We start from the raw sequence: 12,483 nt of genomic DNA on the forward strand, positions 1-12,483 counted from the left end.
CAGCAGTGCAGAGGGGCGGGGAGGAGGCCTACGTGTAACTCTAAGGTTAACCGATAAGCCCAGGGTCATGGGTTAATTGTGTACACGAGTGCACACTCACATCCCTAGTAAAGACATTATATTATTTTCAGTGTTGTCTATACCAGTCATTATACATGCTAACATTTTGTTTTCTGCTTTTTCTGTTACTAGAGAGAGGATAGGTTTTAATTTGCTGTCCATAAGAATGCCCAGATTATTTTTCTACTGGTTACATTTAATTTATAATCCAGAATTATATATGAGTAGTTTAGATTCTTTCTTCCAAGGTACACTACATTTCTTAACAATGAATTTCATCTGCCATTTAATCTGCACAGTCACTTAGCACTGCTAGGCCCCTCTGAAGTTCCTCAAAAATGTTTTGACTAATTTTGTGTGACCTGCAAATTTTAACAGTAGCTAATAGTAGCCATAACATTAAAAAAAAACATCATTCTCATGTCCATAGACATTTTAGAGAGAAAACTATCTCCTCCACCACGTGCACACCCAACTAGCTAAATAACTTATTTATAACAAATAAAATTTATTTTCTAGAGCTTCAGGATCAATTACACATATGCAAAACCTCTAGAGATTGTCTCAGACATTGGTATTGGATTCTCCATTGGTGGTCTGGTTATTACCATTCTGTTTCAAACTCTCACCTGGTAAGAGAAAATACATAAAATAGTAATCTGCAAAAATATGTGTATGCTAATTTAACGTTATGCTCTGAGTATGGCCTGGAAAAGTGAGTGAAGTCACTTTATAACATAGAAGGATACTCTTAATATCTTACTATTGCACAGTATCAACAATCTGCTAAATATGTCGTAAGCCTAAGAGGCTGTATTGTTAGCTGTTAGAGTGAAGGACTGGAAGTCAGGAGATAAGGGTTGTCTTCTCATCTGTGTCACTCTCTTGCTGCGTGATCTTGAGCAAATCATGTAATCTTTCTCAGTAGTGGTTTCCTTTCTTTAAATATGGAAATAACAATGCAGTAAAATTAGTTACCAAAAGGCATCATGACAACTGATATTTGAAAATACTTTAGATTCAAAGAGAAGTGGCACCACAGAGTTCTGAAGAGTATCTCTCATGGCCCAATTTGTGAAGTGCTCTGCCCTTCCTAAGAGCTACTGAGTATTAACATCCCATTCTGACTCACAAAATGTTTAACCTTTGGTCCTGATCCTTCAAAGGGATCTACAGAGGTATGCTGTAGTGACACTGCGGAATCCCATTGAAGGATCATATCCCTATTTCAGTCTGAGTCCATTTGGTTTATGTATAGTTCTGGCTAATTGTATTTTGTTTTTTTAAGACAATCAGAAGTAACAAATGACACTTCATTGGCAATAATATGATAGATATCGCGAGTATCCTACTTTTGAATATGATAGAGAAAAAGAGAGATACAGAGACTGATGCAGGATATAAATGTATATTAGAAAAGTTAGTTCTATGGGATTAAAAAGAGAAAATGCTAGAAACTGCTGGTTTTAAGGTGTTCACTGCACTCAGGAGATAATATTTTAAAACCTTTAGTCTCAACACTCTATGGGCCAAATTCTGAAGCCTCTACTCAATGCAAAACTCCTGTTGACTTCCCTAGAACTTTTTGCCTGATTAAGGGACTAAGTAAATACCTCAGGCTTTGTCCCAGTGTGTTTTGATACGTGCTAAAATGATTTATTTTGCCCAGAATGTGCAGCAGCTTCTATAAAGAGAAACAATGTATTAATTAATATCACCTGATCTTTTTTCAGGCAATAGCCAAATGCCAGATTGCATCATGGCAGCTATCTCAGGTTAATGATAAAGGCTGTTTCTGGGAGTTGTTTTGATCTTGCTTACGCTACTGTAACTCAGGCAGGAGTGCAAGTAGGCCAGTACACTCTGTTATGCTGTACCAGCACGTTATTTTTAGCTGGCACAGCATATTGGCGTGACATGGGAAGAGCTGGTTGCCCCAAGCCTCCTCTTTGGCACAGCTGTATACCACTCACCCCCTGTCCTTCCATGCAGTTGCATCTCTGTGTACAGGGGGACAGGGCGGGGGACGGGGCGGAGGGAGGCAAAGTTGAGGGATGGTACAGCTGCCAGATGAGCTGCCTGCAGTCTGCTCCTTTCCCTGCTGCTCCTCCCAGCAGGGAAAGGAACAGAACGCCCAGTCCTGCCCGGCTGTACACTGATGGAGATGCAGCTCTGCAGAAGGACAGGGCAGAGGGTTCAGCTCCTTTCCATGCTGCGGTTCCTGGGGTTGCTGCGGTTCCTCTCCAAGGGTATGGCTACACTACATGGCTCCATCAACAAAGCCATGTAGATGAGCTTTGTAGACATAGCAAAACGAAACGGCAATTTAAATAATCGCCACTTCATTTACATCAAAATGGCTGCTGCACTGAGCCGACAAACAGCTGATCGGCACAGCATGGCAGCCATTTTAATGTAAATGAAGTGGCGATTATTTAAATCGCCGCTTCATTTTGCTATGTCTACAAAGCTCATCTATATGGCTTTGTCGACAGAGCCATGTAGTGTAGACATACCCCAAGTAGGTGTGAGGGAAAGGGGCAGAACATCATCAGCTCCTTTCTGGCACGGCTGTGTGGAAGGGCACTGGGTGGTCCCAGAGGATCTGCTGGAGTGAGGTTGTCTAGCAGTGCCCAGTTGTGCACCTTTCCTGAAGTCTCCAGTGCAGCAGGAGGACAGAATAAGCATGTCTCTCCCCACTCCCCCCTCGTAAAGTGGGATGGATTATGGGGAGGAGATCGGGAAAGCATGGGGACCCAGATGTGGGGATGACGTTGGAAGGAGACACGTGAAGGGTCATGTGCCTCTCATTAGCTGATCCCTCTCACCCATCCATCCCCACAGTGGTAAGAAATGGATTTTACTTGCACCACTGAGCTCAGGTGTCATTCTACTAAAGCCAACAGAGTTATACCAATGCCATGAAGGAGAGAGTTTTTCACAGGCATTTTTAAAAATATGTTGATGTGCCCAACTCCTTGTGTCTCTAATAGCAGGGCTAAACTCAAAATAAGCTATGCAACTGGCACTATGCTAATTGTGTAGCTTAAGTCAAAATAGCTTATTTCGACTTTTGGCGCTTTCTACACAGCAGTTATTTTGAAATAGAGCACCCTTCCCCCGACTTCCCTTACTTCTCATACAATGAGGTTTATAGGAGATGGAGTAAGAAGCCCATTATTTTGAATTTATTTCAAAATAATGAGCTTGCTGTGTAGACATGCACTATGTTATTTTGGAATAACTGGTGTTATTCTGAAATAATGCTGCTTTGTACACCTAGCTTGAATCTTGAGAAAGAATTCTGTTACACTGTTTTCTCCATTTTACACTTAGGCTAGCCAGCTTGAAAAAACCAGCAGAAAAATGAGGGAATATGTCCCAAATGGTATACTAAGGGCACAGTCCTGCAAGGTGTTGAGTGCCCTCAATTCTAATTGAAGTCAAGGACAACTGATTAATTTGAGAGAGAGATATGAAAATAAAAGTCATGTACAAGTTAGAGCTCTCTGGTCCAGCATCCTCAGAACCTAATGTGTCCCAGATGAGGGATTTTGCCAAACCAGGGAAGTCATTTCTGGTCCCCTGCCACCAGTCCCCTAGCCCCTGGCCTGGCTGCCAGCGTCCTGGCTGACTCCATCCCCTGTTGTTGGCTCCCCTCTCTGCCGCTCCCCTGAGCAACCCTACTGCCATGTGCAGACCTCCTGATCCCGCCAGGCTCCTCTGCCGCCCTCAGGGTTCCTATCCGCCAGCTTTACACCGGGACTGTCTGGTCCCGGCAGGACCACAGATGCTGCTGGATGATAGTGTCCCGATTTAGAGAGGTGCGACCTTAGTACTGTACACCAAAAGTTTATTGCTGGCGTTTTTTGGTTTTGGCTTTGTAAATCCCAGTCAATCCAACGTTTGTATTAAAAAAGCATACACTCCCCCAGCTGACTTCTAACATGTTAAAAGATGTATCATAATTTCTTCTCTTGCTTTGCTGCTTTTTTTTCAAACATGTATGGTGCTTACCAACAAATAGGAAAACACGAAAATTCTCAGTTACTTGGATGTTGGTGAATCTCTGCACAGCTATGCTGATTTTCAACATCATCTTCATCTCTGGAATTGAAAACCCAAATGTCGTGAAAAAGAACAATGGCACTCCCCCTGAAAACACCTTACTTCATGTGGAGCTGGAAGATCCTCCTGAAAATGCCTTGTGTACGGCTGTAGCTGTCTTACTGCACTACTTTTTGTTGGCAACATTTATGTGGACAGCACTCAATTCTGCACAATTGTACTTGCTGCTGCTTAAAACCCTGAAGCCCCTTCCTGGACACTTCACCTTAATCATGTCAATAATTGGATGGGGTAAGAATTAGAGTTCCATATGCAGAGGGCTCTTCAAACTGTAAATAATGCATTCAGTGTAAGTTTGAAATGTGTTAATCTGATAGACAAAATGAAATGCAGTCAGTTTCCTTGGTTCAGCTGTGTGGTTTAATAGCTAGCCTGCAGTTACTTCTGATGCCCTTTTACTGATTCACCTGGAGGCTACCAGCTTAGTCTGCTGTCACTGCAATAACATGGAGACCAGTAGAATTATAGGATATACATTCATTATCACAGCAGCTCCCCTCTGCTGCAGGCAGCAAGAATTTTGACAATAGTTAAAGGCTTCAGGAACGTTTTATCACTTAAAACAAAATTGTTTCTGATAAATGGTTGCATCTTTGGAGTCAAATTCTGCCCTTGTAAGATTTCCATTGACTTTACTGGGAGCCATGCATTCCCTCAACCAAAAATTGGCTTATATTATTTATCAAGTACAGTGAAACCTTTGTTATCCGGCACTCTGTTAACCAGAAAACTTTGTTAACCGGCATTGCCCCCAGCCACAATACTGACACATCTTCAGGTGCACAGGCCTGGTGTGGTTTACCATGAGTGGCTTAACAATTTTTTATTTAAGAAGTACTAATCATCTTTAACTCAAAATAGAAATGTGAGACCAACTGCCTCACACAACAAAACTACCAATATTAAAAACTTGAGTTTTACTATTATTGTCCATTGGTTTTTCCTAGGTTGATGGGACCCTCAGATAACCGGAATTTTTAGATAACCAGAACGCCCTAATCCCCAAGGATGCTGAATAGCACAGGTTTTACTGTATTATTTTGTAATAAATATTTAGCACATCTTTCAGTGCTTAGCAACAAGCAGCACTGCTGCAAGATTAAGGGAACTACTGGGAGAACTGAGGGAGGCCAGGCGTACCCACTGTATAAGATAGAAATCTCTGGGAGCTCAACCTCATTCAGTACAGTATTCTAATAAAACAGGCATGTATATCTTAGGTCTCTTTGCCACACTAAGCATGCACTTGATGTGAGATACTGTTAGGGTTACCAGGTAGGTTTAGAAAAAATACCGGACACACTTGATGGGGGGGAGGACCGGCCACGAGGGAGTAGCGGGGGCAGCACGGCTGGCCGCGGGAGATGGGCGGGGCCGAGAGTTGGGGGCAGAGTGGTTGGCCTGAGGAGATGGGGGAGGGGGAGGGAGCAGTGTGGCTGGCCAGGGGAGATCGGGAGGAGGAGAACTGGCTGGCAGGAAGCAGGGGTGCCCTGGATGGGGTTGGGAGCAGCAGAGCTGGTCAGGAAGGGTTGGGGGAAGTGGGGGTGGGGTGGGATTGACCCGGGCACGTGCAGATCCCGAGGGGCTGTCAGTCCCGTGCACGGTCCGGAGAAGCGTGAGTGAGTCTGGCTGCGGCTCCTCCACGCGCTCAGGAGCAGGGACAGGGCTTCTCCTCCTCCCCAAGGTGTCAGACGCAGCCAGGGCTCCCAGCGCCGATCGCGCCCCACCTCCCAGCCACTGCCCTGCCCCCGCCAGGCTTCCATCCGGCGCCCAGCCAGAAATCCAGGAAATACCAGACATTATACATGTCCAGTATTTTCTGGATTTTTTTACTGTACAGAGGGCACAAAAACCAGACTGTCTGGTAGAATACCAGTCACCTGGCAACCCTAGATACAGTTGTCTCATGGCCTCTACTAAATAGTTCTAAATTGTGAAAAGGGGCTAGGATTGCACAATTGCGATAAGAGAGCCAACTGCAGCACAGCAGAGGAATTGGCTTTGTTATCAGGGTATGGGGAGTCTCTAGAAGGCATGTTTAGGAACTGATGTACCACAAGTAAAGTCAGTAAGGTTTGGTCCTGTGCTCCATATAGATAACTGCCCTACACCACCCCAAATCCTGCCTTTTCTTCAAGGCCACTATCCCCACTAAACTGAATGCAGGACAAATAGAAAATAGGCCTTGAGGGTTTTAGCAGGTAAGTTTCCCCCTTATTGAGGTATTTGTGCAATAGGGGATGATCCAGACTTTGGAAATTAAACATTATAAAATTGATCTCTCTCTCTCTCTCTCTCTCACGCACACACTCAATTAGGATTTCCTGCTGTAGTGGTTGCTATAACATTTGGAGCTACTTACAGAGACGGCAAGCACTTAAACTACCGACGAGAAGAGTTGTAAGTAGATGAATGGTTACAACCCTTGTTTTACTGTATCTTTAATGCACAGTGGTATTCATGCTACCCTGGATTTGCCATGGTAGTAATTGTAACTAACAAATCCAGTCCTGAACCTTTTAGTCCTTATCTAAGCAAAACTTTTATTAGATTTAGCTTCAGGTTTGGGTCCTTTGTTAACAAATGCTGATTTGGCCAACATTTGCCACTAATGCTCATGCGCAACTCCTCATTGACTTCAGTGGCAACTGAAGCTCTCAGCCTCTTTGAAATTCAGACCACTTATTTAGGATCCTAAATAGGCATTTAAGGGCTTAAATTTAGGCTTGTAACTTTTAAAATTTTGGCCTCGCTCACTATTGTCCACAATAACCCTATGTTATTTGGATCTGCTTTTCATGTGACTACAGCCACACCATAAGAGGCTTTCTTATAAAATATAGTGGGTTGGGCACAGTCTGCATTTGGTTCTAGTGGACAGTTCATATGTAATCAGAGGTGGATTCTTTCAAATTAGATGTAAAACCAAAACCCTTTCCACTTGGATCATAAAATATCCTACGGTACTTTTCTCAAGACTTAGGGAGTATTAATTTCCTGTTTGTTAAACAAGAACACTATAGTTACACTGTAATCTCATCCTCCCTTCCTTGGCCCCACTTCTCTGTTTCAGCTGCTGCTCCTTTCATCTTGTCATGAACATAGGTTGTAAACTTTTTGGAATAGATGCTGTCTTTTATACTCCAATGGGGCTCACTGATCCTTGACTGGTGGTCCATAGGCTCTAGTCTAACATAGACAATAATAATAATAAACACCTATGTCCAGGTCAGTTTAGATAAATAAATTTTAGATAAATTTCTCCCCCCAAATTCTCCTGAGCACTTTCAGTTTGATAACATATTCTTCACTTTTCCTGGGGAGAATTTTTTAAAAAAAATAGCTTTATTAATGCTGAATGCATAGCTATGATTGCATTTCACTAGTGTGTGAGTGATGTCTATAAAGTCCTCTGAGATCCTCCAGGATGAAAGATGGTGTATTATGTTATGGTGTTGCATTTATAATATGTCTGCCAAATCTGTTCATGATTTCTCTTTATGTTTAAGTTGCTGGCTTGCAGCCCTGGATGAAAATGGGAATGTGAGCAAAGAAAAGCCCATGATATGGGCATTCCTTTTGATAGTGGCAATCATCCTTCTGTTTAACATTATCGTCTTTGTCAAGATCACAGTCTTAGTTATGTGGAAGGAGAACACAAATTTGACGAGGTAAGAGAGGATGGAAGAGAATTCACAGCATTTAGAATATTCAGATGACATGGACTCAAATGTTTGATAGAAGCCTGTTGCATTTAAATATATATATTTTTTCAAAGACACTAGAATATCACAAAGTGCAATAGCCCTCACTATCCCAGGGTATGTCTACACTACAAAGTTAGTTTGAACTAACGGACGTTAGTTCGAACTAACTTCCATAGGCGCTACACTAGTGCTCCGTTAGTTCGAACTTAATTCGAACTAACGGAGCGCTTAGTTCGAACTAGGAAAACCTCATTTTACGAGGATTAAGCCTAGTTCGAACTTACTAGTTCGAATTAAGGGGTGTGTAGACCCTTAATTCGAACTAGTGGGAGGCTAGCCCTCCCCAGGTTTCCCTGGTGGCCACTCTGGCCAACACCAGGGAAACTCTATTGCCCCCCTCCCGGCCCCGGACCCCTTAAAGGGGCACGGGCTGGCTACGGTGCCCGTGCCAGGTGCAAGCCTGCCAGCACCCAGCCAGCAGACCCTGCACCTGGCACGTATCGAGCCACCCACCCGATGCCCCCCAGCCCTCCCCCATCATCCCGGGACCAGGCTGGCGGCTCCCGGGAGCTTGCCCGGGACTGCAAGAGGCGGACACCCGCCTGGGCTTGTGCGGACATCGTGGACCTCGTCGACGATCTCCGCACTAGGCACAGGAAAGTGGCCGTCTAGGGCAGGAGAGCTGCCAGCCTGGCCACCCAGGAGCAGGTGTGCATGAAAATCAAGGGGGTCCAGTGAGACCCCCGACCCTGAGCCCTGAGCTTACAATGGCCGTCCTGGGTCAGACCAAGGGTCCATTTAGCCCAGTAGCCTGTCTGCCGACAGCGGCCAACCCTAGGGACCCTGGAGGGGATGGACCGAAGACAGTGACCAAGACATTTGTCTCATGCCATCCCTCTCCAGCCTTCCACAAACCTTGGGCAGGGACACCACTCCTACCCCCTGGCTAAGTTGGGGGAAAAAAGTGCCAGCGTGCATCTTTCAAAACATGCAGGAGTTCTGGAAGATGCACCTTCCCCATCCAGCTGACACTGACATCACTGAAGTGTCCCTTGTGATCCACAAGGGCCTGCAGCACCATGTAAAAGGTACCCCTTTCTATTTATGTCATCTGAGGCACAGTGGTCGCAGGCCAGGATGGAGATGTGGGTGTCATCAATGCTCCCCTCCCCTCTGTTGGGGAAGCCTATGGCAGCATAGGCAGTGATGGTGGGGTTCATGTTGCCCAGAGTGATGACCCTCCACAGCAGGATGACGTTGATGGCCTTGACCACGTATAGAATCATAAAGAGATAGAAACATAGGGTTGCCCCTACCGCTCCTACCCCCTTCCTCTAGCAGGGCTGCTCTGTCAGACACAGGACATAGCCTAGATTATCACTGAATAATCCTTAAATGCCGGGCACTACATAAAATGGTTTAATAAACCAAGACAATGAGATGTTTTATCCCTACATTTTATAACACTTGGAATGTTACTTTTTACTTTTCTCCTCTAGCAATAAAAAGAAATCATTCAGAACCAAGATACTTGGGACTTTATCTGTAGCTGTAGTGCTTGGAATCACCTGGGTCCTGGGCTATCTAGTGCTAATAAATAACAAAGAAGCAAATTATGTCTTCAGCATTTTGTTCTGTATTTTCAATGCCACTCAGGTACAGTATGTAGCTGTTTCAATACTGATGAATGAGACACTGAAAAAATGTATCTAACCTTTTCCCTCTATGATCGAGTATTTTAGTAGATTATTGGAAAAACATGTTGCTTCACACAGAAATTCAGAATCTTGGTTTAAAAATAGCTGTGAGTTGACATTTATTATTCATTAAACTCCTCTGGTATTACTAGCTAATAGGTAGAGTTCTGCACAGATACAAAATTTGTATGGGCCACTGCAGATCTGTAGCCACAAAAATGAGCCACGGATATCCACCTTGGTATCCACTGATGTGAATACCCACACATATAAGGTGGATATGTGCAAACTCGAAAGGCTGTAGATATACAATTTGTCTATAAAGTGCTACCAGACCATTTGTTGTTCTTTGTTTTCTAAGTTTATCCTGTACAGATTAACTTAGCTGCCTCCTGAGCTTCAAAATTTGTATTGTCATGCTACTTACTTGGGCATATTTCATCCAGTAGAGGGCACTATTGCCATTCTTATACATAGTAGCCAATACATGCAGCATTCTTGTAATACCACACTGTATTTCAAGATATTATTGTTATGGTTTATAATTATAATGATTAGGTGAGTAGACTAGGAATTGGAACACCCGGGTTCAGTTCCCTGCTCTGCCACATATTTCTTATGTGGCTAAAGGCAAGTCACTTAGGCTACGTCTAGACTGCAGGCTTCTTTTGGAAGAAGCTTTTCCAGAAGAGATCTTCAGGAAAAACTTCTTTAGAAAGAGAGCATGCGCACAGCAAAAACACATTGAAAAAACAATCTGCTTTTTTGAAAGATAGCGTCCACATTGATTGGACGCCATCTCACATTTAAGTTGTGATAACTATGGACGAAGTGGCCACCAGGGCACCTGTGCGTCTTCCTGGATGCCTCTTCTTTCGTAAAAAACCCCCCACCTTTTCCCTGTCCACACATGTCTTTTTCCAAAAGAGCTCTTTTGGAAAAAGGCTTCTTCCTCGTAGAAAGAGGTTTACCGCTGTTGGAAAAACCCCTGCGTTCTTTCAGCTTTTTGTCAAAAGAATGCAATTGCAGTGTGGATGTAAGTATATTTTTTTCCAGGAAAACAGCCGTTTTTCTGGAAAAATTCTGCAGTGTAGACAAACCCTTAGTCTCTTTGTGCCTCTGTTCCTGACCTATAGCACTTCTCTACCTGACAGGGATGTTGAGAGGATAAATATATTCAAGATTGTGAAGTGCTTTAAGATCTACTGATAAAAAGTGCTATGTAAGATATTGGCATGCGCAGATCGCCCGAACCCGGATCTTCTGGGTTACAATCTACTCGCCCTGGGCGAATAGATTGTATTATTTGTCGAGCCCTAGGTATTATTATTTATTAATTATTATTTATCAAGTATTATTATTAATTATTTTTATTTTATTTTATTTAAGTCACATAAAAAAGATGTTGGTCAATTTTACCATGATTAACTCTGAGCTTTCATTTAACTCACAGGGACTTCAGATTTGTATTCTATACACTTTCAGATCACCAATCTTCAAGAAGAAGGTTACTGAGATGTTGTCCTTTGTCTCACCACCAGAGATACCAATTTACCTGCATTCAAAGACTTATTATCTTTTAAAGTTCCGTCATAAAAAATACAAAAATGAGACCTTCAAACCATCTGAGACCTTTTCAGAGGAAACCTCCTTTTCTAACAATTAGACACCTTCCAAGAATTAAAATGTAAAATTTCAGCTTTCTGTATTTGTTCTAGATAGAGACCATTGGTTTTTTGGGTGATGTGACTACCTCTCCTGCAACAAACACTGGGCACATAGCAGAAGACAATAGGAAAACCAGAAAAATGTAAGGCAGGATAACAGCAGTGCAGAGCCTATGTATGGCACTGTAGTTGTACACAACTAAGAAAGTTCTTACAAGAGAAATTGAAGATCATTATAATACTGCACAAAATAGTCATGTCTGTCTGTTCTCTAAATTGCATCTCTTAGGACAGGGGTGTCCAAACTTTTTTCAAAGAGGGCCAGATTTGATGAAGTGAACATGCGTGAGGGCCGACCATTTTGCCTGACATTCTTTGAACCATTAAAATTAAATGCAAATTAACTATTTTATGCAAAGTTTATTGCAAATGGCATACTTTTCATTTCGTCACATGGATGACAAATCTAAACAGGTGTTAAATCACTCTGCCTTTCATATCTGAAGGCCAGATGAAAAAAAAATCCAGGAAGCTGAAATATGTCAGGAACATTGTAAAGTACATTACATATTATTGGTAATAAAGGTTGTCTGTCAACTTTTAAGTTCAAAAAATATGAACAGGAACATAACACCAAGTATACATGTTGTGTCCAAATATATTTATACCTGATTTAGACCAACTGACATTAACTGAGATTTTACAATGTATTCATCTCAATACATATGGATTCGTTGGGGGCCTTAAAAGATAGATATTGCCAAATTACCTGTGGGGCCGTATTAAACCGGAACACGGGCCGCAATTGGCCCGCGGGCCGGACTTTGGACATGCCTGTCTTAGGATATGTCTACACAGCAAAGTTATTTCAAAATAACAGCTGTTATTTCGAAATAACTTTACCAGTGTCTACACAGCCAAACTACTACAGGCAGTCCCCGGGTTACGTACAAGATAGGGACTGTAGGTTTGTTCTTAAGTTGAATCTGTATGTAAGTCGGAACTGGCATCAGCCGCTGCTGAAACTGATCAGTTTCAACAGCGGCTGAATCTGGATGCCAGTTCTGACTTACATACGGATTCAACTTAAGAAACCCAGGCGTCCCCAAGTCAGCTGCTGCTGAAACTGATCTATTCCAGGAAGCCCGGGGCAGAGCAACTCTGCCTCAGGCTTCCTGTAGTCAGCCCCTGGTCAGTTTCAGCAGCGGCTGACTTGGGGACGCC

General features: G+C 43.1%; 1 protein-coding gene across 1 annotated transcript in view; it reads left to right on the forward strand.

Moving 5' to 3' along the window:
• ADGRG7 (adhesion G protein-coupled receptor G7) overlaps positions 1-11,565 on the forward strand; it is a 49,307-nt gene extending 37,742 nt beyond the window's left edge. Inside the window, exons 11-16 of the mRNA XM_006130737.4 lie at positions 580-692; positions 4,088-4,419; positions 6,507-6,588; positions 7,698-7,859; positions 9,395-9,551; positions 11,046-11,565. Coding sequence (XP_006130799.4) covers positions 580-692; positions 4,088-4,419; positions 6,507-6,588; positions 7,698-7,859; positions 9,395-9,551; positions 11,046-11,258 — 1,059 coding nt within the window. The 3' untranslated portion in view covers positions 11,259-11,565. The remainder of the gene's footprint in view (positions 1-579; positions 693-4,087; positions 4,420-6,506; positions 6,589-7,697; positions 7,860-9,394; positions 9,552-11,045) is intronic.
• Positions 11,566-12,483: the final 918 nt, after the last annotated feature.

The sequence above is a fragment of the Pelodiscus sinensis genome, chromosome 1, assembly GCF_049634645.1.
Source record: "Pelodiscus sinensis isolate JC-2024 chromosome 1, ASM4963464v1, whole genome shotgun sequence".
Taxonomy (NCBI): Eukaryota; Metazoa; Chordata; order Testudines; family Trionychidae; genus Pelodiscus; species Pelodiscus sinensis.